The sequence below is a fragment of the Perna viridis genome, chromosome 8 (genome assembly GCF_037379345.1).
Source record: "Perna viridis isolate PV_CMFRI_1.1 ecotype Kerala chromosome 8, ASM3737934v1, whole genome shotgun sequence".
Lineage (NCBI taxonomy): Eukaryota > Metazoa > Mollusca > Bivalvia > Mytilida > Mytilidae > Perna > Perna viridis.
Window position 1 is genome coordinate 32,667,059 of NC_142452.1, and position 26,094 is coordinate 32,693,152.

Here is a 26,094-nt window from a genome sequence, read left to right on the forward strand (position 1 = left end):
ACAGAACATAAAGTAACTAAATTAATTCATACAAAGTAACAAACGTAAATGAGCAACTCGGACAAAGTGTAAGTATGGAACAGACACACGGGTACAAAGTGTAGGGTAAGCGTCCTCTGCTTATAAATTATTGAATACACGTATGTAATACTACAGTTATAAAACAACCAAAAAATTACATAACTGGGTGTAGGAGTTTGGTAACCCATAATCAAAAAGTAAGACGAGAAAAACATATTCATTTATACAGATAATGATTACGCAATATTCCTTCAATTCATTATTGTATGTATCAAATTGCTTACTATTTACAAAGCATACAGAGTAATGCAATTATTTTTTTTCCGGTTAAATAATCTTTATCTATTTAATGTCGACCTAAAACATTGAATATTTTATTCTTTGGGTGTGTTTGAGTACATGATGAAATGATCACTTCTCTCGCCTGAGAGCGCCACAGAAATATAATGCAAAAAAAAAAAAAAAAAGAATATTCCTACATTTCCAATCACCCATTGTTTTACTTAAATTAAGTATAGGTATATCTATTATGTACTGCTGTGAAAAGATTGTATGGGAATTAAGAAAATTTGTTTTGACCTTATGTACTGACATGACCACTGATTTACCGATGATGACATTATAGCATGCACATGGTATTTGATCACCACTTGTATATTCACGCCACAATGGAATAAGGAGGTTTGGCGAGCTGTAAAAACTAGATATAACCCACCATTTCGTTTGAAATGCCTTACCAAATCAGGACCATTGTGGTACCATCTAACCCGATAATGTACTATCTATTTTGTCAGATTTATTTTGGATTAGATTATGGATCGAATAAGTGTCGGTAATTTTGTTATTATCCTTACTTTTAATGAATATATTTCAGGGAAACCGGAGGTTAGCATCAAAGAAAAGAACACAATAAAAGCAAAGGACTCTTCTGTTACAATTATATGTATTATACAATCACTTCCTAAGGTTACAGAGATTACATGGGAAAGAAAACTTCGAGGCAACCATCACTATGAAGGAATAAATTTAAATGGAGGACACGTGACGGTATTAAATTCTAGTAAAGGCTCGGAATTGCATATAAGTAAAGTTTGGTTGAATGATACTGGAACATATATGTGTAAGGGCAGTCACAAGTACGGCAACGGAAGTGCTAATGCTACATTGGAAGTTGGAAGTAAGTAATTAACGAAGGTTGCATTTTAATCGTAGATCTAACTTGAATGAATGTAACGAAATACTCTTTCATTTTGATGATATTCTGATTTTCATATTTCCAGGAGGGAAAACGACAACAATGCTTATATATATAAATGCTCTTGTGACGTATTGAATATTTGAAATTGTACAAGTTATTATTAATCCGCTTTTAGATTCATTGAAATATGAAAATTCCAAATATAATTCTGCTATTTTTCTAACTTTACTGTTAAAAAACACATAGAATTGCTAGTATTCACACTGAAACACTTTCAACACTAAGAGCGAAATTTTTTTTTTTAACAAATTTATGGTAATGCAGGTACTATATACATGTATATCCCTGTCGTTCAATTACTACAGCAACAATTGATAGAACTCTTTGTAGGAATCGTGCAAATGCTGTAATATGTAGTTCACCCCGAAAACAGGCTACACAGTTTCATTTTTTGTTATCAAGTTGCATTATAGGTCTATATGATGAAATGTAAAATTATGCATCCCAATCTGTCCGCCCATATGAAATATAATTCCACATTGAAAAATCCAACAGTTTCTATTGTATTTTAGTGTCAATTACCGAGTTATCTCCCTTAATTTTGAATTCTATAGTGTATTCTATATGATTTTTATCTCCTAAGAACATGTGTTAAATGTAAAGCCACATGTAAATTTCTGTTTACTATGGCATTAGAAAAATAAAATAAAAATATGTAGGCTTACCAACCAGTATTCACATTTTGCACGATTCTTAGATGAGTACAACTACATATAAACCTAAAAAAGTTATTGTATAGAAAAGATCCTGTTTTAAACTAACACAAAAATGATAGAGTTACACGTATATTTTCAACAAAATTATGATACTTGAATAAAAAACTAATATTGTATTACGCAGGTCCACCATCCGTTAGCTTTGAGGTGAATGAATATGTCGCAAAAGTTGGTAATTATATTGTCATCAAGTGCCATGTGTCAACGACAAATGCATCAAATGTCACATTTGACCGGAAACATTCATCATCAACTCCTTTTGCAACGCAATGGAAAACTAATGTGTTACACGGTGTCCAGGAATTCCAAATTGAAAATATTACAATAGACCTTTCAGGAGACTACGAATGCAGAGCCACTAATATTTTTGGTAATGGAAATGATTCAACTAAACTAGTAGTCCTATGTAAGTAATTGCACTACACAAGAGTTTTGATTGCAAATTTAACCATTGCTGAAGGTTTTAATGTTAATATGACATAATATAAATTTTGTGATATTTATGATTATCCTTTCAAGAGTAAAGATGTAGTCTGTCATATTATTTTGATTTTATCCTGCACTTTCTGGTATGCGTAAATTAATCATGGCCGCCACCATAGATACGATATAAACAAAGTGCGATTGCGTATCCGGTTAATCTTTTTTTTTTTTTGCTGTTTTGTTTCGTTTTCACCTGAATAAAATAAAAGATTTTGTGTAAACCAAATAATGATTTTGTTTATTTTTTTCACCGTCATATATATGGCAAATCCCAAATCTCGTTCAGATTTGATTTATTATCAGTTTGCAGACGACTTCCAATATACCAAACAGAAACAAGTCAGCTTCAACCTTCCTCGCGAAATTCAAAACTTTAATGTTCTTAAAATCGACTTTACAACATTCAAAATATTTGTATTTATTGTTCATGTTACTTATTTGTCTCTTGGAATTAAATAAATTTTGATGCATTGCTTATTTTCTTCAAACAGCTTTGACATATTACATGGTGCGGATTGAATTTCAATGTTTACTGAGTCATGCGCCATGCGTATCATTTTTTTTCTTCGGATTTAACGATCGGGGCTCCTCAGGGGATATGCATTTTAACATTTTATTTTAAAAATGTACACACGCACAAAACTATTAATATAACAGGATAAAAACAATATAGGTACATTGTCAATAATTATTGAAGATATGTGTATTCGGCTTGGAACGGGGGAAATAGCTCGGCGGAGCCTCGCATTTCCTACCCGTTTCGTCGTCTCATCACATATCTTCAATAATTTTCGACAATGTACCTATATTGCATATTTATATTTTAAGTGACTAATATCTTTTTCTTTGGTTTATTTACCAATTCTGGTTTAAAATGGTAAAACTAAGGACAAAGAATTGATGTATTATATGATGCAGGTGTAGCCTGCATGATGGCGAAGTTATGCTTTAATTAAGATGGTGAAATTTTGTGATATTTATGATTATCCTTTCATGAGTAAAGATGTACTCTGTCATATTATTTTGATTTTATATTTTAAGTGACTTATATCTTTTTCTTTGGTTTATTTAGCAATTCTGGTTTAAAATGGTAAAACTAAGGACAAAGAACTGATGCATTATATGATGCAAGTGTAGCCTGCATGAGGGCGAAGTTATGCTTAATTAAGGAGGTAGACCTAGGGTATGGGACACAACTCATAAAAAGCATAGGAACGTTTGTATTCAGCATTTTACATCAATATAATATAAGCATCAAAGTAACCTGGATTGATTTCATTAGGTTTCAAATGAAAGTTTGACAAGCTATGGTGAAAAATTGATTATGATACAAACATATCACTGACCTCATGAGTTATGTCCCTTACCCTAGGTGTACCCCCTTAAATGTGAGATATTTTGATGATAGTTTGGTCACCAATAATCTTAACTTGGAAAACTATGCTGAAGATAACTGTCCCAAAAACTGAGACTAAGTCTAACAATACATTACTAGTACACCTTTTTTTAAATTTAGATATTACCTTAGAAAATGGCAACTTTCATACTAAAATTTATGACAAAGGAGATGATTTTGATTTTTCTGTTGTTAATTTTCCATTCCGAGATGATTATATGCCTCAAACATCCTTTTCTGTATATATATTTCATAACTGGTTCGTTTTCTCGTATTTGTAATAGACTGGCAGTTAATTAACCAATATTTTTTCATTTTTATCACAATTTTTCAAAACCATTAACTAAGTTTTTTCACTATAAAAAAACTTTGATATAAATTATGATAGCATTTGCAGGTTCATAATAGGAATTGATATTGCTCATCCAGATTTTTTTTACAGGTACATAGTCTATTGATCGCATACTTTCAAACACAATTCGATGGGTTTATCGACTGCCTGTTATATATTTATTGGTAAAGAATACGATTTTTAATTTATTGTATTTTCCGTGGACCTTGTTTTCACAAATTATTTAGTATTCTTACCTATGTAGTATTTGACGTTACTACTCATAATCCAGTCCACTGAAATTGTAGTGACCGATTATATATAATGCTGGCAGTATTGATAGTATTGTCATTCTTTTATATGTTCTGATTATGAGCTAGCAGTCTTAAAGTGGATTTCTAATTTTGTTTCGATATGCTATATGTTGAGGTATTCCATGGAGGTAATTGTATCTATTAAATGAATTTTATGATGTGTTTGTTTGTTGTTTTGTTATATTTTTAATTTATATTAAGTCTTTTAGGCCTTATAAAACTAGTTAAACCCCACAGCGGCTGTCCACAGTCTAAAGATGCTGATCATTGATATGTCTTTCTTTCCTTTCAAAATAAAAGCAGAGGACGCTTACCCTTGCACCTCTTCCATGCTCTTAGCTTTTAGTGGAGTCAGAGTTGCTCATTTGCTTTTGCTACTATGTATGCATGATTTTAGTTACTTCATATTCTTTGTTGTGTATGTCTGTTTTCTATGTCTGGTCTTTGTCCCCGGATTACATTCTTTTGATATATACTCTTTGCTAACCTGTAACGTGTCAGATACAATGTAATTTTTTTGTTTTGTTTTGTTTTTTGTGAAAGGTACGAAAATTGTAAGATCCTTACTCCGTATCACTGGTTGCCGAAAGGGATTTACTACTTAAGTACACATACTAATGTTATTCATTCAGGTCTCTAAGTATTATGCTCTCGAAGTGACCCTACGGATCGAGAGTAATGTTTTTCTTGTTTCTAAATGCATAAACCTGAATATATCAAATATTTTCCTTTCAGCTGCAAGAATAACTGGACAATCTACAGGAATAAAGAGAAATATGAATGTAAAATGGCAGTGCGCAACTGAAGGAGAAGGTGTAATAGTTTGGAGAAAAAATAAGAAAATAATATACAGTAATTCCCATTTAAATCTCATGAAAGTAAACAGGACTCATAGTGGTAACTACACGTGCGCAATTACATACAGGAACAAAACAGCTGAAAGTGCCGTAGTCCCGTTACGTGTTAAAGGTAAATTAACTCACAAGTCCAAAAACAAAACAAAGTGTTACTACAATATCAATCATTTGTTGAATTTTGTAAAGACTAAAACATCAATAATATATTCATATTATTAAGTACCGTTCTATGTGATAATCGGGCAATGGGTGGCAAATCTTTTTTTTCTCAATTTGTTCCTTTTTGATTCAAATATATTCAATACATCTACGAAACAACGAAAAGCTATTTGAATTATCCTTAAGCACCTGTGCCGTAGACATTTTTTGACTGATTATGTAGGGAAGAAGTGCGGTACATTTGCCGACATTTTTCCATAGTGCATTTCAACTAAAGGGGTAAATTTACTAACCCTAGTGTCAAGCCTACTATTTTGAGGAAATTTCATCGTACTATTTGACATTTTCTATGTGCTTGTTTTAAAGCTAGCATACTATCCGAATACTAATATACAGAAAATACAAGCTGCTGTGTCATAATTTTGTCACAAAAAAGGCACGGAACTATGCTCCTATACGGTTTTCAACATTTTTACAAAAATGAAAGGGTTAGGTGAAGTTTTTTTAATCCAAAAATATACAGCGCAAGCTTTGGTAAGGAGTTGTGATGGTACAAAAGGTTTTTTTTTCTGTGTAAACATTAAAGATTTGGACAAATACGCTCTACGTATTCTGCATAAAATGTCTTGTGAAATAAGAGGCTATGAGGTATGAGTACTAAGATAGTACAATAATTTCTATTTGTTTGCTCATGTGCCACACAATACATACATTTTGCCTGATTATTAGGCAGAGAAGTACTTAATATGTATATATGTCCATTTTTTCATTACATTCGATTTTGCTAAATCAAAAACAGTTAAAGTAAGTCTGGGTAATTAAAATGAAAATAGGCTTGAAACACTGCCTGAAAATGTTTATATTTTGCCTAAAGGAACTTTCATTCATGTTTATGTACATCTTCATTATCACGTTTCACAGTAAATAGGGTATCTCGTTCTAGTTTTATTTTCTTTACAAGAATTTCCGATGTAGAACGTATTGAAAACTGAAGACCGATCTGTATTTTATTGTTTACTTCTGGGTACTCCAAATGCTGTATAACAATGCAAAATCTTCTAGTTTATGTATTTTCTTACTACATTTATCACGTAGAAATTGTTACTTGTCATTTTTATCGGTATGTTTTACACAGAAAGTTTTTTGCCCTTAACACTGAATTCAACGCTCTCTAAATGACAAATCTCTATGCTTTTGAATGGTAGACTAGAACCCATTCTCGTCAAATCACGGGGTCACATGACGAGACTTATATATCCTATTAAACTGACTGATTTTTTGTGTAAAAGCTATCAATAGGCAAATAAAAGTATGAACATTCCTACTATGTACAATAAATGCATTAAAGCATTTTTTGCAATTTGTGAAAATAGGTGATGTTGTATGATTTCCAATGAGATAGTATTAAAACAAATATCAAGCAACGCACTAATAAACTTCTACATGTCATATCTATATGTACTGTTTTCTTATTTTTCTATATAAATTGATTGTCTGGACGGTCACAACATTAAGGTTCGTTACTTTACTATGCCCCTATCAACACAGCTTCGGTTTTAATGCATTATGAAACATACATATAAACATAATTTCAGACATACCATTAGTTGGATCAAATAGTCATAAAATAGAATCATTTGTTGGCAACAAAGTTATCGTTCATTGCGATTATGACAAGGAGTCCCAGCCATCGACAGTTTCTTGGATGCATAACAACGAATCCTTGTCATTTGTTTCTGCTCAAAATCGTTACAGTGGGGGCAACGTAACAATGCCATCATTAACAATAAACGAACCCCGACCTTTGGACTCGGGAGATTATGTATGTAATGTAACCAATGAGATTGGATCAGGGTATAGCGATGTCATAAAGGTTCTTGTCAAAGGTAATTTGTATTTATTGTTATGACAATATATGTATTTAAAAATGTGTATTGGCATGAATTGTGTGTTTTAAAAATTTTTGCTCCAACTACCGTTTGATAAAAAATATCACTGCGCATGAGTGATGAATCTGATTTACTCAAAATAAACTAAGTGACACATGCAAATATCAGAGCGATTAAAAATTTGTAAAAAATAAAACACAAAAAAAAAAAAACACACAAAAAACAAAACAAAAACATAAGAATCAACAAAAGCGATGTAAAAAAAAACGGCACTTTTCTAGTGTAATGACAGTAAATTATTTCTGCTATGATATTTAAAAATATAAATTAAAATCTTTATAACCATAAAGTATAAATGAATATGAAACAACAATACAGAACTTCACACGAAAAGAAACATAGTTTCTCTTTTACTTGATCGTTTTATAATTTTAAATTAATACAGACAATTTTTTTTTACTGAACACAAAGACAAATAGTAATGATAATTAAAATGTCATACATGTAACATACTTAATCTTTTGACATCATACAATATATATTGTGCCTAATTTGACTTAATTCATTATGCCCCGGATTGAATAGCAGAAGGTATATAGTGATCAAGCAGTCCATCCGGTGGCCCGTCCTACGTTTTAATCCGCTACTTCTCTCAAAAAGTTTAACAGATTTGATTTAACTTTCGCACATTCTTCATGACATAATGCCATTGTGGACCAGCTATATTGATATTTCCACCTTTATGACTATTTGGGTTTTGAAGATGGTATCTAGAGCGGGGGTATCACCTAGTGAGCTTTACACATAGTTTGTTTACCTACTTTCCTTCAGTTCCAAAACAGTTAGAGACAAATAATGCTGATGCAGTTGGTGGTGTTATTGCCGTTATCATCATACTCATACTTATAGCAGTTTTAGTTGTCTGGTTTCGGAAAAGGTAGGAAGTACCGACATTGTTTAACAACAATGATTATTCTCGTTAGCTTTAAACGTGTGATCGAAATAGAGTTTTGTATAACGTGAAAATCTTGTATTACACCGACTGTTTTAATATCAAATTGATTATTATACCGATTCATATGTTTTCCCGTTGACCCACATCCTAAAATGGTAAAGTTACAATAACGTAAAAAGAAGTCGATATTCCGCATGCTCAAACGAGGGGAATTGGAGGACGTAACAAAGTTGGCAACATCAAACTAGCAGAGGAAAAACAGGTCGCAATTCACAAACAAATTGAAAATACCACACATAATCATAATTTACGTATTTTGTTTCATTAAAATAATTTTTTTACATTTTCTTTTCCATGGTTAACCATAGTCTGATATTGCTTTACTTATTGGGTTATGAATGGTACCCGTGATTCATAAAACGAATGTTTCACGTGCTGTAACATCTTAAGCCAAGAAGTCAATTAATAGTCATTAAAATATATATGGTTTGATATATTTGTACAGGAGAGTTAATATTAGGGAAAGATCGAAAAGCACCCAAAATAAGACAAACACTGACAATGATGATGTACAATATTCCAGAGTCAAAAAACGTAAGTTGAGTTTCGGTTTTTAATGTAGGTAGATTACTATTTATTTATACATTCTATCGTTGTACTGAGTATAAATTCGAATTTTTAATATGAAACTTTCCGAGGTTTTAAAATATAGCACCGAGGTTGTGAATAATTTTCTTTAATTTATGACAACTAGGAGTCATTCTTGAGTAAGATTGCTTTCAATCATGAATATGTATTTCAAAGTTGTGTTGTATAGGATAATTACCTGAATATTCATCATTTTTTTCACCGTAACCTTTTTATTTTTTAGTAATACATTCTTAAGTGTTCATATTGTATTTTTTATGAATTTTCGTTTTCACACATTGTTCTAACATTGCACCTAATTCGACATAGCGATATTAACATAAGTGCAATATGACTGTAGTCTTCCTTTGACATCTGGAACCTCTCCGCTTTTTCCCCGGAGTCGATAAAAGAAAGCGGGAAACGGTATGAAATATTGGCAAATATTGCACTTTTAATTTCTATCGAACTGAATAAGCAAACATTCATAATTATAAATGTCTGTTATTGTGTTATTGTATTTGTTGTTTCCTTGTTATATTTATTTGGTAAACCTCTGTAAAGGTAATGTACAGGCAGAGAAGTTATATGCAAACACTGACTCTCTGACAATAGAAAAATCAAGCCAAAATGTCAACAGGACTACATCTGAGGTTGGCCACACAGATAATGGTCTCGATTCGACCTACTATAATGCATTTGAGGCCAGTAAAACGCGTATCAAGGTCACGGATTTGAAAAACTATTTAAAGAAGAAAGACGGAGATGCCTTACGTGACGAGTTTAAGGTAAACCTAGCTTCATTTTATGATATCAATGACAGTTTTTTTTTTTATTTCCTTTATTTTTGTTTGAAATCCGATTAATTTCTCTTGTTTACTTAACAGACTGATACTTTTATAAAAAAAATAATTTCTTTTTAAGTATTGTTCTAAATACACCAAAGCAACTTTGGTAAACACATTATCCCTCTACATACGTGATAGCGCACTGAGGTTCAACATTCGGAACGTTCGTAATTTTACCATTTTTCCTTAGTTGGGTTGAAAGGATTTTAAATGTACATAACTTCATCAATTTATTTGTGAAAAATATATATAAAGTTTGTATAAGATCGAATGACGCTGTCATCGCATCGTCGTCCGTAGATACGTTTGCCTAATAATCGATTATGAATTGACATTATGGATCTTTGCCATCACAGAACTCCACGTAGCCATGCTACAAAAGTAGTTGTTTTGACATACTTTTAGCCCACAAAGAACAAAATCAATGAACAAAATAAACAATTAGACCTTAGATTATCGGACAGACGATAATTTTACTTATCATGAAAAAAAAAAACCCTTAACTGCAATTGCTAGCAAATCTGACTGCTTTATTTTATATTTCGAATGCTGTAGTGTATTTAGAGTGTTTTTATTTGGGTTATTGTTTTCAAATGGGTTCATTTCTAAAACAAAAGGGTATATAACAAACATGTTTTCAACACACACGAGATTGTTACTTTGTTACGCTGAATGTCAAAGTTGCGTTTGCTTCTTTAACTTTAAAAATACAAAGTAATGTTCCCTTTCAAATTTTGGATATTTAGACCACATTTAGTTTATTTCCCAGCCTTATGCTGTGTCATAAATTTTATCTAAAAAAAGAGAATTAATCAAGCTTAAATACGAAGTTCATAAGTTTACGAACTGTTTTGGACTTTTAGAGTCGTTTCAGGCATCGGCACATTCTATTTAGAAACTGAGCAATATGGGATTTATAAATTTATATACTATATATAAGTTTATTATTTATCTGACCCCTCTGCTTTGAAGTGGGCTTTACATATTGATATTCGTGCCCGTCCAGTTATGTGTCTACAACTACTTATGACATCCATTTGGTATGTTAACAAAACTGTATATAGGTATGCTATATTATGGGATTCGATTTAACACTGTAACGACAAATTTCCTGTTTCACGGTATTTTAATACACTTGGTTCGCGAACTTTCCGTTACAGTTTTCTCTAGATCTGCAACTACTTCACACAACATATTGATTCGATATAAACTCGACCCTAGTCAACTTCCAGTTTGTTTTATTTTCACACTATGGTTTCTGGGAGAAAGAAAGGGTATATATATATATACAACGTCTCAGAATGTGACGATTCTATTCTCTACACTGCTCCATCGGATCAAATTGATACAGGGAAGATAACGTAAACTTATAGAAGGGTCTGAAAAATTCCCAACTATGTTAGAACTGTCAAATTTGCGAAGCAAATTTTTGTCGTTCCCTCCGCGGGACTCGAACTCGTACCGCTGTGACATCTATGGCAACACCGCCTGCACTAAGTCCAGCCCTATATATATATATATATATATATATATATATATATATATATATATATATATATATATATATATATATGCTAAAAACAAAAGAATGTTTTGTTTTGTTTTTTACTAACAGGATGTTCCTTATGGAATTCTTCATCCCATAAATCATGCACAGGCTGCAGGGAATAAACCAAAAAACAGATATAAAACAACATTTCCCTGTACGTATTCGACTCTTAATATATACAGATCAGATGAGTGTAATATATGATGATGAGGTCATAACCTATTCATTACTATATTGATGTCACAAATACCAACAGATATACATACAAGAATATTAAAGTAATAATTTCTTCTCTTTATTATTTTGTAACGGGTTTGATACTTTTTTTTCTATAATTGAAACAGAAATCCACACCTATTACGTACGCGAACCTTTTATGAAAGTCCAATGTTGAATGACAGAGAATATTTCTTTTTATCATTTCAGATCTTCTTTGGGGTAAATATCCCATTAACCAAATCCATATGTCCTATTTCCAATTCATATATAACATAGCGTCATCAGTATAAAACACTACTTGTGCATAAAACGAATTTGTCAAATTATTCATTTGATATTCAGAATTTGAGAGTTCTTTTTTATAATTAACACTGCGGGCCTGGTACATTCCGATTTCCTTGTTTCTTTGCCCATGCAAGATTCCCCATTCCCCATTGACCCAAACCAACCTCATCATCTCTTACCTATTTCACATAAATCGATTTGCCAGCGCCTGGTTCCCATTAAATGAGGAGTTAAACCCATTCATATAATAAAATTATTTATACTCTTTCTCTTTAGACGATCACACTCGTGTTGTTCTTCGGACAACATCATCAAAGTCAGACTACATCAACGCTAGCTACATCGATGTAAGTATATTGTTACGGTAAAGTCCTGTCTAGATCAATATCCTTTTGGTTCTTATGTCACTGAAGAGAGATAACCCCTTGAAACACGTGTACAGCATGTCGATATTTGCAATATAAATCTTTTTTTTAATGTATTTTCGACTGCGATATTTGTTTTGTTTGGCATTTTTCGTTTAAAGTATTAAAACATACTATAAGGTGACTTCTGAATATAGTTGGCTTAAACAAGTTACCAGTTTATCCAGTGTTTGGACAGGTTTTACTGTCATTATCGATTGATAATTTGTGAAATTTTGAAAAATAAATGATTCTAGCTTATCTTGTAGATGACTGATGATTCAATTTAGTTTGATGTTTATAATAAATAAAAAAATACAATTTTAATGAAAAAAATACAAACGAACGCTTCTATAATTCTTCACTTGATTAAACGGTTATCTTTCTAATTACTTTGACGATTTCTTTTGACTATAGGGCTTTGACCATGAAAAACAGTATATAGCATGTCAAGGTTTGTAATTACATGTACATTTTTTATACTAAATAGAAAAGGGAACAGATATGGTAAAACGAAGCAAATACGGCATCGTTAACACTTATAAAAATAGTAAATACTTACAGAGATCATTATAAGGCCTTCAATAAATGTAAAAACACATTCAAGATTGGTTTAGCGATTTTGTAACAGATCATGTTTATCCTATTCAAATTTTTCTTCAAAGTCACAAAAAATCTGTTCATCTGTAAGTTTTAATTATATTTTTTTCTCAAACGAATGTACACATGGTAAACAGTAGTTTCAAAAAAGATATTCTGTAAATCGGCATTTTTTTCGTGGTTTTGTATCTATTGTCAACCTGCGTTTGCTTGATTCGTACTTTATTGTTTTTCGACAAAATGTATCCAGGTAGTGTACAAATATAACTAATCTTAGAGTGAAAATAGCTAAAAAAAATAAAAGTTCACGGTTCATAGTTTACACTTATCAGTGTTAATATAAATATGATGATGTATCTTTCATATAGGCCCTATAACGACAACATTGACTGATCACTGGAAAATGATCTGGCAAGAGAATATTCGGCAGATAATAATGCTCACAAATTTAGTAGAAGGGATGAAGGTACCATGTATATAATATCTACAGCAAAATCTGTCGTAACCGAACCCGGAAAATCCGAAAACCTGTTTGAACCAGACAAAGCTCAACGCAGCGGCAGACGTTCATTTGCTTTCTTACTAAGCGCAACAGACAAGCCTTTCGAAATTCTCGGACATTTTTCAAATCCAACGTCGTTTGACCATCGAATAACTTCGCGTAAAATTATCCACTTTTTACCAACTTTGAAAGATTCTTGCATTTTCTGAAGGGGATGGCTGCAGCGTCTACAGTGAATTTCGAACGTCAGTTGGGAACTTGGAACCAGATATCAGCTTGATTTATTTTTTCCTTTATATACCGGACGTCTCTCTAAACTTAACCAATTTCTAAATCAATGCTAATGTTTAGGTTGGCTTCATTGTATATAATATATTTTCAATTTTTAATTAAAAAAAACATCAATGTTTTAAATGGTGTTAAACTAAGAATAGTGAATTTATTGTCTTTGGTATAGTCCAGTAGAAATTAAAATAGTAAATTTAGCCTTTTGGTAGAGAAAAGAGAACATTATTTCACATGTGAAAGTTGCTTTTATGAAGATTTTTTTACGTTCTGCATGATCTCAGCTATGTACTTACATCAAAAATTAAACATATATTGTAACTGTCCGTGCAATACCCAAATAGTAGTCTTTAAATACCTTCGTTTCTTATTACATTTTTTATATTTAATGTTATAATACACTATATTAACTTTTTTCTCAATTCAATCATCTAACATACATGAAATTATACAGTATATGACTACCTTTGTGTTTTCCGAACGGCCAATACAAACGAAATAGTCCAAACGTCGCGGAAGGTCACTGATTTAGGACGGATTACATTTTTGGTCTAAAATGCACTTCTGGTTGTCCTACTGATACATGAAATTATGCAGTTTATGACTACCTTTGCGTGTGACATCACGCTTATATATAACTCGTTTGTTATCTTTGTCCCATGGATACGAGTCAAACAAATTACAATTGAAAATGCATTGTAGATTTTTGATAAATATAATCTAAACAAAATGATTAAACGAAAAAGCCAGTTTTTAGATACAAAAAACATTGTTTTTTTTCTCAGGTCAAATGTGAACAATATTGGCCAGGCGAAACAGGGCAAATGAAAACAGGGCCATTCCGTTTATCTTTATTATCAGAAAAAGAAAGGGCAACATTTGTCACACGAGAAATAGATGTTTATAACAAGGAGGTAAGAGTAACATTGAAAACAATAAAGAAGTAACTGCAATATATGGAAGAGTTCGATATTGAAATGAAAGAAAATGAAAATGTTTCCCATTTACCTTTAAAGATAGAACAGTCTATTTGATATTTTATATGAAAAGACATCTAAATGCCTAGAGTAAATATTATATTTTATTACCACTTTTTGGTGAATGAAGTTAAAATCATGCCTTTAATTTTGTAATTCATAGATGCTAGCTTTAAAGATTAAATGACTTTTTGTGCTTTTGACATGACTGAAAAAAAAATCGTATTCAAATAACTAACTCTATATATATATATATATATATATATATATATATATATATGTGTGTGTGTGTGTGTGTGTGTGTGTGTGTGTGTGTGTGTGTGTGTGTGAGCTAGCAATTAACTGACATGCAGCCCTAGTATGAACCGACTAAGTCTTCATCATATGCAATAAAAATCCCAGTTTTTCCCAGGCGGGATTAAGAACTACGGTACATCAACACTCATACAATAAGGGCACAACCCATGTCATGCCGAAAACTGACTTTAAACATAGTGTGTTAGTTTCTATGTTAAGACTCTATGAGCGAAGCAATGTTAATACAAAACATGCTATCTACAACGAATTGACAATAGCATAACTTTGACCCTGAAGAATGAGTATATTCAACGATTAAGTCAACTTTAGTTTTCCTTTCTTTTTGGTGGGATATTTAATAACAATCAGCAACTGATCAGTTCAAATGAGACCTTGGACTTTAAAATATTTATATCAAACTTGATTGTATTTTTAGTTTTACTTTCCTAATTCAACTTTATTCTATTACTATGACAATCAATGATTTGATATCTGAATTAGGTATCTCAAAATCGTCGTGTTGTCCAGTACCACTTTACGGCTTGGCCAGACCACGGAACCCCTAATCCACTTGACCTGGTCGCCTTTTATCGACATGTTATAGCTGATGAAAAGAAAAGAGATATACCCGTACTTGTTCACTGCAGGTAACGACCTAATGATACAAAATATTTAATTCGGATATAGTAGAACGTTACCAAACTTAAAATGTTAAAATTTCCTGTTACCAACTTTCATTTATTGTCGAATACAGTTGGTATGCGGTCTACTGAAGGATTAAAAATCAAATGATTTTTGTGATTAAGGTATGCGTGAATCACTAATCATAAGATTCTGCCTAGAGTTTAAAGCAAAGTTGTACTTTAAACAGTGCTTAAACCAAATGAAGTGGTTGATTTATGATATAAGAGAAATAACTCTAATATGACATTAAAGTTACGATAAGACCAGAAATGGTCATACTTTGAAATCGGAGTGTTTTTTTTATTCCAGTGCTGGAATCGGCAGGACAGGGACATACATTGGACTCGACGCCATGACAAAGAAAGGAAACACGACAGGATATATTGATATATTTAGTTATCTGAAACAGATGAGGTACTGTCGAATGAATATGATACAAACAGCGGTAAGTTAAAATTTGATCTTAAGACATGGCAAACCTTAAAAAATGCATACTTAAACACTATTTGAAACAAAGGTCAAATAGTTAAGTACCATTCTGTGTAAGAATCAGAAAATGAGTGGCATCTAATAATTTCCAATTTAATCTTTTTTTTCCTCAAATATATTCAATACATCTAGAAACAACTGAAAGGCTATTTAAATTTAACCCTAAGCATTCGTACGTGTGGCGTAGATATTTTTGACTGCTTATAATTTTCTCGACAATATTACATTTCAACTAAATTTGACCTTTCAATATGTTTCAAAAGACAAAGTAAACATTTTGTTCGTTATTTCTTGAGGTTATCAGATTTACAAACTTGATTAATGCAATACAATCGCTGCGTTTTTTTCCTTCATGAATCGCGTCTTATGCACATTTGCCCGATTCTAAGACGAGAAGTACTAAAATCACATTTGAAGTGATTTGCATTTTCTACTGTACTTCAGATAGATTTGAACAGTGACACAACCAAACATTTTTTTTATTACATTTGCATACTACTTGTTATAATTACCTTGAAAATGAATCTTATAATTTCAAAACTTCAGCAATTCATTTACAGGACCAATACTTATTCCTACATCAAACTTTACTAGAAATGTTTAGTGTCAATGCTTTTAACATCGCCAAGGACAGATTTGGACTAGTCTGGGATGATATCCAAGCAGATAGAGAACCAATAAATAACCAACGTTTGTTTACGGAATTCAAGGTAACACGATTCTAGCTAGGCATCCAGTTGTGTGACACTACTTAGAAATCGATGGTAAAGGAAAACTATTGACCAAACTTTACGACAACCGTGAAGACTTTTCATTCAGAATTGTCAACTTTCCTTTTTTCTGTGGCAACATCATTTCAGCACCTGCGTATTAAGTGTTAATATCATAACTCATAGGTTATGCCAGAGCTTGCCGAAACAACGCAGACTTTTTGTATCGCGCTAGAATTCTAACAAATAGGCTCAGGAACAGGGTTATGTTGCTACAAGATTGAAGTCATCACTATAGACGTTTTATGGTCGTCATTATGAACTCGTGGATCCCTATGGTGTATCCATCTGCGCCATGAAAACTGATTTATTCAACGTGTCAATTTTCCTTTCCTCTTTTGTCTACCCCGAACTTGACTTTTTATGAGCAACTCGGTGGGTGTTTCTAGAAAAGCAGAGGACGATTACCCTACTGATGCACCTGGTCCATGCTGCTAGTTTTTAGTGGAGTCCAAGTTGCTCATTTGCTTTTGTTAATTTATATGCATAATTTTAGTTCCTTTATGCTCTTTGTTGTGTACGTCTGTTTTTAATGTCCGGTCTTTTTCAAATTGTTTCAAATTTGTTTAAAATCTTTATGGTCTACCTACATAGTGTTGAATTTCGACAACCCTTTTGTACAAACGTTATTCATATTTGAAAAAAAACATCCGTGTTTTGATAAGATTAATGTCGTCAAAACGGATATTGGTTTTGATAAGATTAATGTCGTCAAAACGGATATTGGTTTTGATAGGATGTATGTCGTCAAAACGGATATTGGTTTTGATAAAATGTATGTCGTCACAGAAGGATGTTAGTTTTTGTTAAGATGTAAATCGTCACAGGTGGAAGCTCAAATAAAATAGTTTGTTTCATTTTAATTGTAGTTATTAGACATAAAATGGCAATAATATTAAACACGAAATAATTTCAATGAAATAAAACAATGAATAACTGCTTTCATACGATATTTTAGTTTCTTATATCGTGACATCTTAGGTCCGTTAGATGTATACTGTGTTCATTCTGTGTACCAATGTAACGAATGTCATACTGCTTACTAGATGTTGCAGTCCATTATCGAAGAAACGGCTGAAAAGCCAGCTTTTCTAAAACCAGTTGATGCCAAGAAGAACCGAAACAAGAATGTTGTACCATGTAAATATACCATCTTATATATATTATATAAACAAAACATCGGGTAAAGTAATCGTTTAAGTGTCAAATGTCTTTGTAAATCCTCTGTTGTTTTTCAATTTATAGCTATAACAGGTCATGTGAGTAAATGTTTTTCTTTCATTTCAACGTTGATATACATTTAACTCAAATTAAATATATCCTTGAAAAAAATGCAATTAGTTTCGCAATGTTCCATATCGTATTTGTCCCGGTTTTGACGTGGTTGACCTAGGAAAAGGGACATATCTATTGATATTAGTTATATATGTTTGTATGGTATTCCATTTCACAAAAGCCTATCACGCTTTTATTTGAAACAGAATGAAATCAATCCAAGCCACTTTATGTAAAATGCTGAAAACAAATGTTCCAATGGTTATTAAGAGTTGTGTCCCATACCCTAGATCTACCTCGTTAAGACCTTTACATATATAAATGACTGGAGTCCAATTCATTTAAGCAATTATAAAATATGCATATACAGTAAAATTTGTTAAAACAAGACACATAATGAAGTCTTTTCTTTCAATTAAGTACTTCTCCGTCTAAGAATCAGGCAAAATGTGTACAAGGTGTGGCACATGAAGAAAAAACACATGAACATTTTATTGCATAATCCAAGTATTTATACCTCATAACCTCAAGAAAATACTGTAGAAGTGTTTGAAAAGTTTGCCTCTTTAAGATACTGATAGGGCCAATTTAGTTGAAATGCACTGAGGAATAATGACGGGAAAATTTTCCCAAAATTTTTCCTTATATAAGCAGTCAAAAAACATCTACATCACCGATGCTTCAGGATAAATTTAAATAGCTGTTCAGTTGTTTTCTAGATGTGTTGAATGTATTTGAGGCAAAAAAGACCAAATTGGGAAATATGATGTGCCACCCATTGCCTGATTCTTACACAGAATGGTACTTAAAATTTATTTAGAGACTTTCTGATCAACACGAACCGATTATAAAATCCAAAATGATATGTTTAAGACAGAATTTACTGTACATCCTTAGATATTTATATGTGTATTCCACTGCATCGTTTCATAATTCTGAACGATTATATGAACATATAAGTAAACTATTTGCTAGTATTATTTGAATGACATATATTGGGTATATGATATCGCTGAACATTTTCGTCGGTCAGGTAGCACCACAAATTACGTGAGTGAGCAAATGAATAAATCGTATCACTTGCCTCTTGTGACATTTCCAACTCAGCGCACAATATTCAACCTTTTTATAGGTGTACAAGATTTTGTGTTTGCCTTAAAGGCAGCGCTTCACTGATGCTATTTTACAAATGATTCTTCCACGCCGTTAGAGCAAAAATAATAGAATAGCAAATTGTTTCTTGAAATGCTACATTGATCATGATATAAATGATTTGTAAACAAGGAAATGTATAATATATGATACACATGTCAACGCTAATCATCTGAACAAATAATGTCCAAAGTGATCATTATGACTTATGACTTTGAAAAATGAATATTCCGTAGATATCGCTTTTTACTCATTTACTCATGACACAAAAGTACAATTGACCAGAAAGGATACAAACTTGAAATAATCAATAATCTTGTATTTAATGGTAATCTAAATAACAATACAGAGACTATGAAAATAACAAAACAGTAAAACATGAAACATTTCTTTGATACAATCTTTTAATGAAGATAACAACAAGGAATAAATTAATTATGCTTATTGTTTTGGTCTTTAATGTGTTACTGTGCATTTCTATTTTTAGTACAAAGCAGTAGACTTTTTTTGGTGTCATACGAGAGAGGTCGTTCTGACTACATTAATGCAGTTGCAGTCCCGGTAGGTTTAGGAATCAACCGGAAGTAGACATTTTACCCATTTTACCAAGATGTTTTCTTTTTTTTTCTTTTTTATGGTGGTTCAAATTAAGCTGCATAATTACAACACAATCAAATGTTGTTTTTAACATCTTCAAGTCATCAGTTAAAACAACATAATTGAAATTGATGACAGTGTCATAGGTAGTATAATATCGAAATCATTGAAGAAAATCTGATATCATATTCGCATTCAATTTTAATCTAAACATACACACACCTAAATTAATTTGGTCATGGTGAGGTTTTTTACACGACAGTTGCGTCACAAAATCTTGATGGGCATCAACAGCATTTGTCCGTTTCACTAAACGCAGATCGCTTAAAAATAGATAATGATATAATATTGAAATATTATTGTAGTAAGAATTATTGAGATCTTATACAATTTTTCTGTTTATACATTAAGTGACTGGTCATATCTAATAGTCAATTGAAAACGGTATGAGTCCTATGATAGATCATTTACTGCGAAAAGGTTATTATGCTTAATATTAGTCTGTAAAGAAAAAAAGTTCAGTACATGATTTTTTTTTCTTGTAAGTCGCCCGGCTTACTTGTTCGATCCTTCCTAAGCCGAGTTACACCCAAGACTTTGGAAAATCACACCTTCTGGCCTCTGCATGAGGTGTATAGTAGATATAATGACGACTGGCTAGTAGGAATCCGACTATGTTGGAGTGAAGTAATTTGCTTATATCCGGGTTGTTGGTTCTGTGAGCTGGGGAAATAAGTATCCAGCTTACAAGGTGTGTTCGACTGATCAAATGTTATAGCCTTGGAATGCATAAAATAACAAAAAAAAAACCCCGAAAGTTCACAATGGATAAATAAGTCAGTCATTCTTCTAAACTAACACAACTCCTACTATATACATTTAAAAGGGGTCATTTTATTCTTTTGTTTTACAGTCTTTTACGAAACAACGGGGTTACTTAGTGACACAACTTCCTTTACCAGAAACTACAACTGACTTTTGGACAATGATGTTTGATCATGGATCTCAAACTATTGTTTTGATGCTGGAGAACGAAGACGAGGTCTTTATCTGTTTATTTTCCCGTTTTTTTTTTTTTTGTCTACCACGTGCATCTTTGGATTAAAAATTGTCAAAAATAATGTATTTTAAATATGATGACATATACAATTCTAAAAAAAATAATCGTCTTTGTGTTCATAAGAATTATTTCTTTAGGTTATCAAAAACAAAGATGCCTCCTTTGATTTTTGGAATTACTAACCTGGCTAAATAAAGATAGGACGAAATAAAACGTTAAACGTGTTAAAGCAGTGTTATGTATTATGAAAAGATGTTTATGCATAACTGGTAATTGAAAGCCTTCATACTCTAATTTGTTCAGTTAAAAATTATTTTAAAAAATTAGAATCACAGAACAAAAGAAATAAAACAGCATTGAATCCTACCTCATCCATGACATAAATGCATTACCTGATTATTCAAGTTGAATCTTTTGGGAAAAATGATTGCCGTAATTCAAAATAATTCACTTAGACTGCTGTACAGTACGTGTGTCAGTAATTGATTGAAGGAAACTAAACTTTCTTTTGTTGCAGGCAAATATGGTGTACACTAGCGGTAGCAACCGAGTAGAGAAAGGACCATTTGTTATAGATGTAACAGACAAGGACGAAAGTGGTTATGGTGTAGTAAAGGTCGGCCTTAAAGTTACCAGGAAGGTATAGACACAATAACATCAATTTTGCCCATTACTGTGTACAGTGAAAGTTCTATGTATTCACGTGAAGTTTTTGGCTTTCATTTGCCAAAACTATCATGTCTTTCAATGAAAAGTTTAATATTGTTTGAATTTGCTGAAATCTATTCAAATTTATGATTAATGTATATATTTAATTATATTATTTCATGTACTCAAAAAAACTGCTGGTTCGAACGTCTCCCAGTATAAAAAGGTCAGAACCTGACAGCAGATCGGACACACTGTTGTCTTGTAAGACTGTGATGTCCCCAGATGGGAATCTTAGCACGCTCACATCTGGTATGGATATTGCCCCAACCATTCAAACAAAAAGTACCAAATCACACGTTCAGTCTGCAGACCATCTATTCCAGTACAAAAATTATATTTCAAAATAATCAAACCATGTTCCATCAATTTAAATGAATATTTGGCTACAGCCATGACGAACCACATTGTACTGTATCTAAATGTGGTATAAAAAATTGCAAAATATGCAACATTCTTATTACCGACTCTTACTTCTCTAGTTTCTTTACAAACATAACCTTCCATACAAGAAGTCATGATGATTAAGTTGCAAATCAAGAAACTTAGTATATGGATTAGAATGCAACTTATGTCGATGATACACAAGAACGATTAAACAAAAGAATGTGTGATCATCGTAATCATTTCAATCAACAAGATCTTCAATCCTCTCTAATGAAAGTTCGTGTTGTAGAAAAAAAATTACCATCCTACGAACAGTCCCGTTCTAAGTAAAAACAATCGTAGGGAAAGAGAGGAGTACGGGATACACAGACTAGGTACTACAATACCTTACGGATGCAATGACAACATCAAAAGTATAAGAAACCTTTCAAGCCAATATAACAATATCATAAATGTGATGAATTTATTTGACAAAAATCCAAGACGGGACGCCACTATACGTCACCTAAGTTACATGATGTCTCCATAGATGGTTTCCTTCCTTTCATACAAAAACCATTTGGACTTCATCACATTAGAACCAAACGCTAATTCTATACTTTTTCACTCTACTACACTCCCTTTACAAAACAAGTCTTGACACTCCTGTTTCTGACCCAACCTCATCATTATACAGACTTGTTGCCATCATTTTAAATATTGGTTTCCACAGACTCTTTAAACCAGTTTGTGTGAAAAGTCAAGATGAAGAAAAACAATCAACTCTTCCATTATCGTTTGTCAACAAAGGTATATATACTATTAATTTGGCTAATATCCTCCATCACAACAACGTTACCAACAAAATTCACCCATATTTCAAAGACAAATCCATACCAATTATTTCATATTTCTATACTTCATCCATTGCATCCAAAATTTTCAATTGTTAAAGGCTATTGCAGAACCTCGAAATTGAGTACTTCAAGGCTAAACCACCTGACTGTTCTTGCAAAAACTCTCCATTCAAATATGTTCCTTCCGGTCACGTCGTTACGGGAGATTTGTCCAAAATCGAAAACGAATCATTGCGTAATATCCTTTCTAAAGGTTCCAAGTACCGTGAACCGCACTCCATAAATTTGAATTATGACTTTAAAGTTCTTATGGATGCCATGGAGGACTACGCAAGAAAAATGATAAAACGAGAACAAGAAGATATTGATTTTCTGTCGGAGTGGTTAAAGGCCATGAGATCTTTAATTCTGAAACGAATAAAAGTTTTAGGTAGGTCAATGAGTGTCAATGCTACACCAGTTTTCAAAGACCCCGATGTAGAAAAAAACATTGTCTACCATACGTGACAAATATGTTGTCGTACCAGCTGACAAAACCCAAAAAACATTGTTTTTGTCTGTAAATCGTTTTACATCCAATGTATATTATCAGAAGTAGACGTAGAAAATAATAGAAGTAATAAGACCTATATTGCTGCCACACTCTCCAAAGCAGAGATTCTGAAAACCATAATTCTGTGCTATTCTCTTTTGGTCTCTCTACCAATGACGATGATTGTGATTTACCGTCTATGTACTGGATTCCTAAACTCCACAAAAATCTATACCAACAAATTTGCATAGCTAGATCTGCAAAATGTACCCCCAAACCTCTTTCAAAACTTTCAACTCCTATACAGCTGTCAAAGAGGGTCTGCAGTCTTACCGCAACACATGTTACTTCCGTGGTATTAATTCAATGTGGATACTGAAAAATTCGAAAGATCTTTTGGAGTCAATCAGTGCAAGACTATTATCAGAATATAATATCATTAAAACCTATGATTTTTCAACACTGTATACTTCAATTCCCCATACTCAGTTAAAATCCCGACTTGAAAACATTATACATCGTTGTTTTTTTCCAAAAAAGATGGTACACCTAGATACAAATATAAAATTCTTGGTATAGATTCCTCATACTTTGTAAGAAATAATTCCAAATTATCTTCCAAATATACAGGAGAAGATGTTTACAAAATGCTTGAATTTTTAATCAGCAATATCTTTGTCCAGTGTGGTGGACGAGTTTTTCAACAAACGGTCGACATTCCAATAGGAACAAAGTGTGCTCCTCTACTGGCTGACCTGTTTCTTCACTCTTACGAGGCTGATTTTATAGCTGATTTGATTCTTAAGAAAGACTATCCTTTAGCTAGATCCTTTAATTTCAGTTTTAGACGACGTATTATCTTTAAACAATTCTAATTTTATGGATTTGATATATCGCATCAAACCCAAAGAATTTGAGATAAAGGATAGTAGAGACGCTGTGAAGTCAATCTCATATCTTGAACTACACTTATAAATCGACGGTAAAGGAAAACTATTGACCAAATGTGATGACTTTTCATTTCTTGTCAACTCTCCTTTCATTTGTGGCAACATCCCTTCAGCACCTGCGTATGGAGTGTTCATATCATAATTTGTACGTTATGCCAGAGCTTGTTGAAACTACGCAGACTTTTTGTATCGCGCTAGAATTTTATCAAATAGGTTTCTGGAACAGGGTTACGTTGCTACAAGATTGAAGTCATCACTACAAAAGTTTTATGGTTGTCATCATGAACTCGTGGATCGTTACGGTGTATCCATCTGCGCTATGAAAATTGATTTGTTCGTGTCATAGTTTTCCTTTCCTCTTTCGACTACCCCGAACCTGACTTTTTATGAGCAACTTGGCGGGTGTTTCTAGAAAAGCAGAGGACGGTTACCCTACCGGTGCACCTTGTCCATGCTCCAAGTTTTTTAGTGGAGTCCGAGTTTCTCATTTGCTATTGTTATTTTGTATGTATGATTTTATTTACTTTATGTTCTTTGTTGTGTTTGTTTTTCATGTCTGGTCTTTGTCCCTGGATTACATTCTTTTGATTACCATTGTAACCTTGATTCCTTTCACTACTCTTTTAAATATTTTTATTTTTGAAATGTTGAATGAAGCAAACATGTTCTGCTCGGAACGCAAGTTTAGCTATGTTCAGTGGAACCATTTCTTTTAACGATCAGCCCACTTTTCGTATTTTCTGGCAGGGTGATGAAAATTTGACTGTAAATATATATCAAGTACTGTGCAATGGCGTATTTGAGTCGAAACATCTCTGTGGATTGATGGAATCAGTTTTAAAACTATGGAAAACAAGTGATTTACCTATCACAGTCGTAAGCAGGCAAGTATCTATAATTACCAACCTTGAATCATGGTATACCAAAACAAATCATACGTTTAATTAAATTTCATGATCATCATTATAAAACAGCATTTAAATCATTGTAGGCGATACCAGTAAAATCTGCTTGAAATGCAAGGACAAACAGTCTCACAGCAAAATAAATATACGTAAACTTTATTTTTGTGTAAGAAAAAGAAACAAAGGGAACAAAATATTTAGTGGAAATCAAAAGAATGTATTCCAGGGACAAAGATCAGACAGGGAAGACAAACACATACAATACAGAACATAAAATAACCAAAATAATACATACAAAGAAAAAAAAGTGAATGAGCAACTCGGACTCCACTAAAAACTATGAGCAGGGCCAGGTCCACTTGTAGGGTAAGCATCCTCTGGTTTTCTAGAAATAGCCACCAACTTGCTTATCAATCTTCAAGTCCTCGGTAGACTTTTATTCGACTTGATAGGGAGCTTCCAGTTGTTTCCCGGGTGAGATTAACTTTGTTTGTCTATTTCAACTTAAGGTATGAGCAAAAGATGCATTTGACTCAAAACTAGAACAAAACAAAAACTGGAGACACCTGATACAATGAAATACAAATCTCGGCAAAAGATATATACCGAACGTCCATAATGGAACAATTCAAAATCGAAGTACATTGCCTGTGACGAACACAAACGACCTGCATACACAATGGAGTGAACAAAATAGAATATATTACAAATGAATTACAAATGAAAGACGCAACTCATAAAATATAAGAACTTGCAATATGAACTTACATAAAACAT

The 26,094-nt window shown here is 32.4% G+C and overlaps 1 protein-coding gene across 1 annotated transcript in view; it reads left to right on the plus strand.

Annotated features, from left to right (window-relative positions):
* Window positions 1-26,094, plus strand: part of LOC148610279 (uncharacterized) — a 45,813-nt gene that overhangs the window by 13,790 nt on the left and 5,929 nt on the right. Inside the window, exons 3-22 of the mRNA XM_088542607.1 lie at window positions 896-1,198; window positions 2,120-2,401; window positions 5,255-5,488; window positions 7,131-7,421; window positions 8,256-8,361; window positions 8,885-8,973; window positions 9,571-9,794; window positions 11,470-11,557; window positions 12,184-12,254; window positions 12,729-12,765; window positions 13,280-13,377; window positions 14,484-14,612; window positions 15,474-15,619; window positions 15,966-16,101; window positions 16,706-16,855; window positions 17,962-18,055; window positions 19,830-19,903; window positions 20,853-20,981; window positions 21,517-21,639; window positions 25,160-25,296. Coding sequence (XP_088398733.1) covers window positions 896-1,198; window positions 2,120-2,401; window positions 5,255-5,488; window positions 7,131-7,421; window positions 8,256-8,361; window positions 8,885-8,973; window positions 9,571-9,794; window positions 11,470-11,557; window positions 12,184-12,254; window positions 12,729-12,765; window positions 13,280-13,377; window positions 14,484-14,612; window positions 15,474-15,619; window positions 15,966-16,101; window positions 16,706-16,855; window positions 17,962-18,055; window positions 19,830-19,903; window positions 20,853-20,981; window positions 21,517-21,639; window positions 25,160-25,296 — 2,941 coding nt within the window. The remainder of the gene's footprint in view (window positions 1-895; window positions 1,199-2,119; window positions 2,402-5,254; window positions 5,489-7,130; window positions 7,422-8,255; window positions 8,362-8,884; window positions 8,974-9,570; window positions 9,795-11,469; window positions 11,558-12,183; window positions 12,255-12,728; window positions 12,766-13,279; window positions 13,378-14,483; window positions 14,613-15,473; window positions 15,620-15,965; window positions 16,102-16,705; window positions 16,856-17,961; window positions 18,056-19,829; window positions 19,904-20,852; window positions 20,982-21,516; window positions 21,640-25,159; window positions 25,297-26,094) is intronic.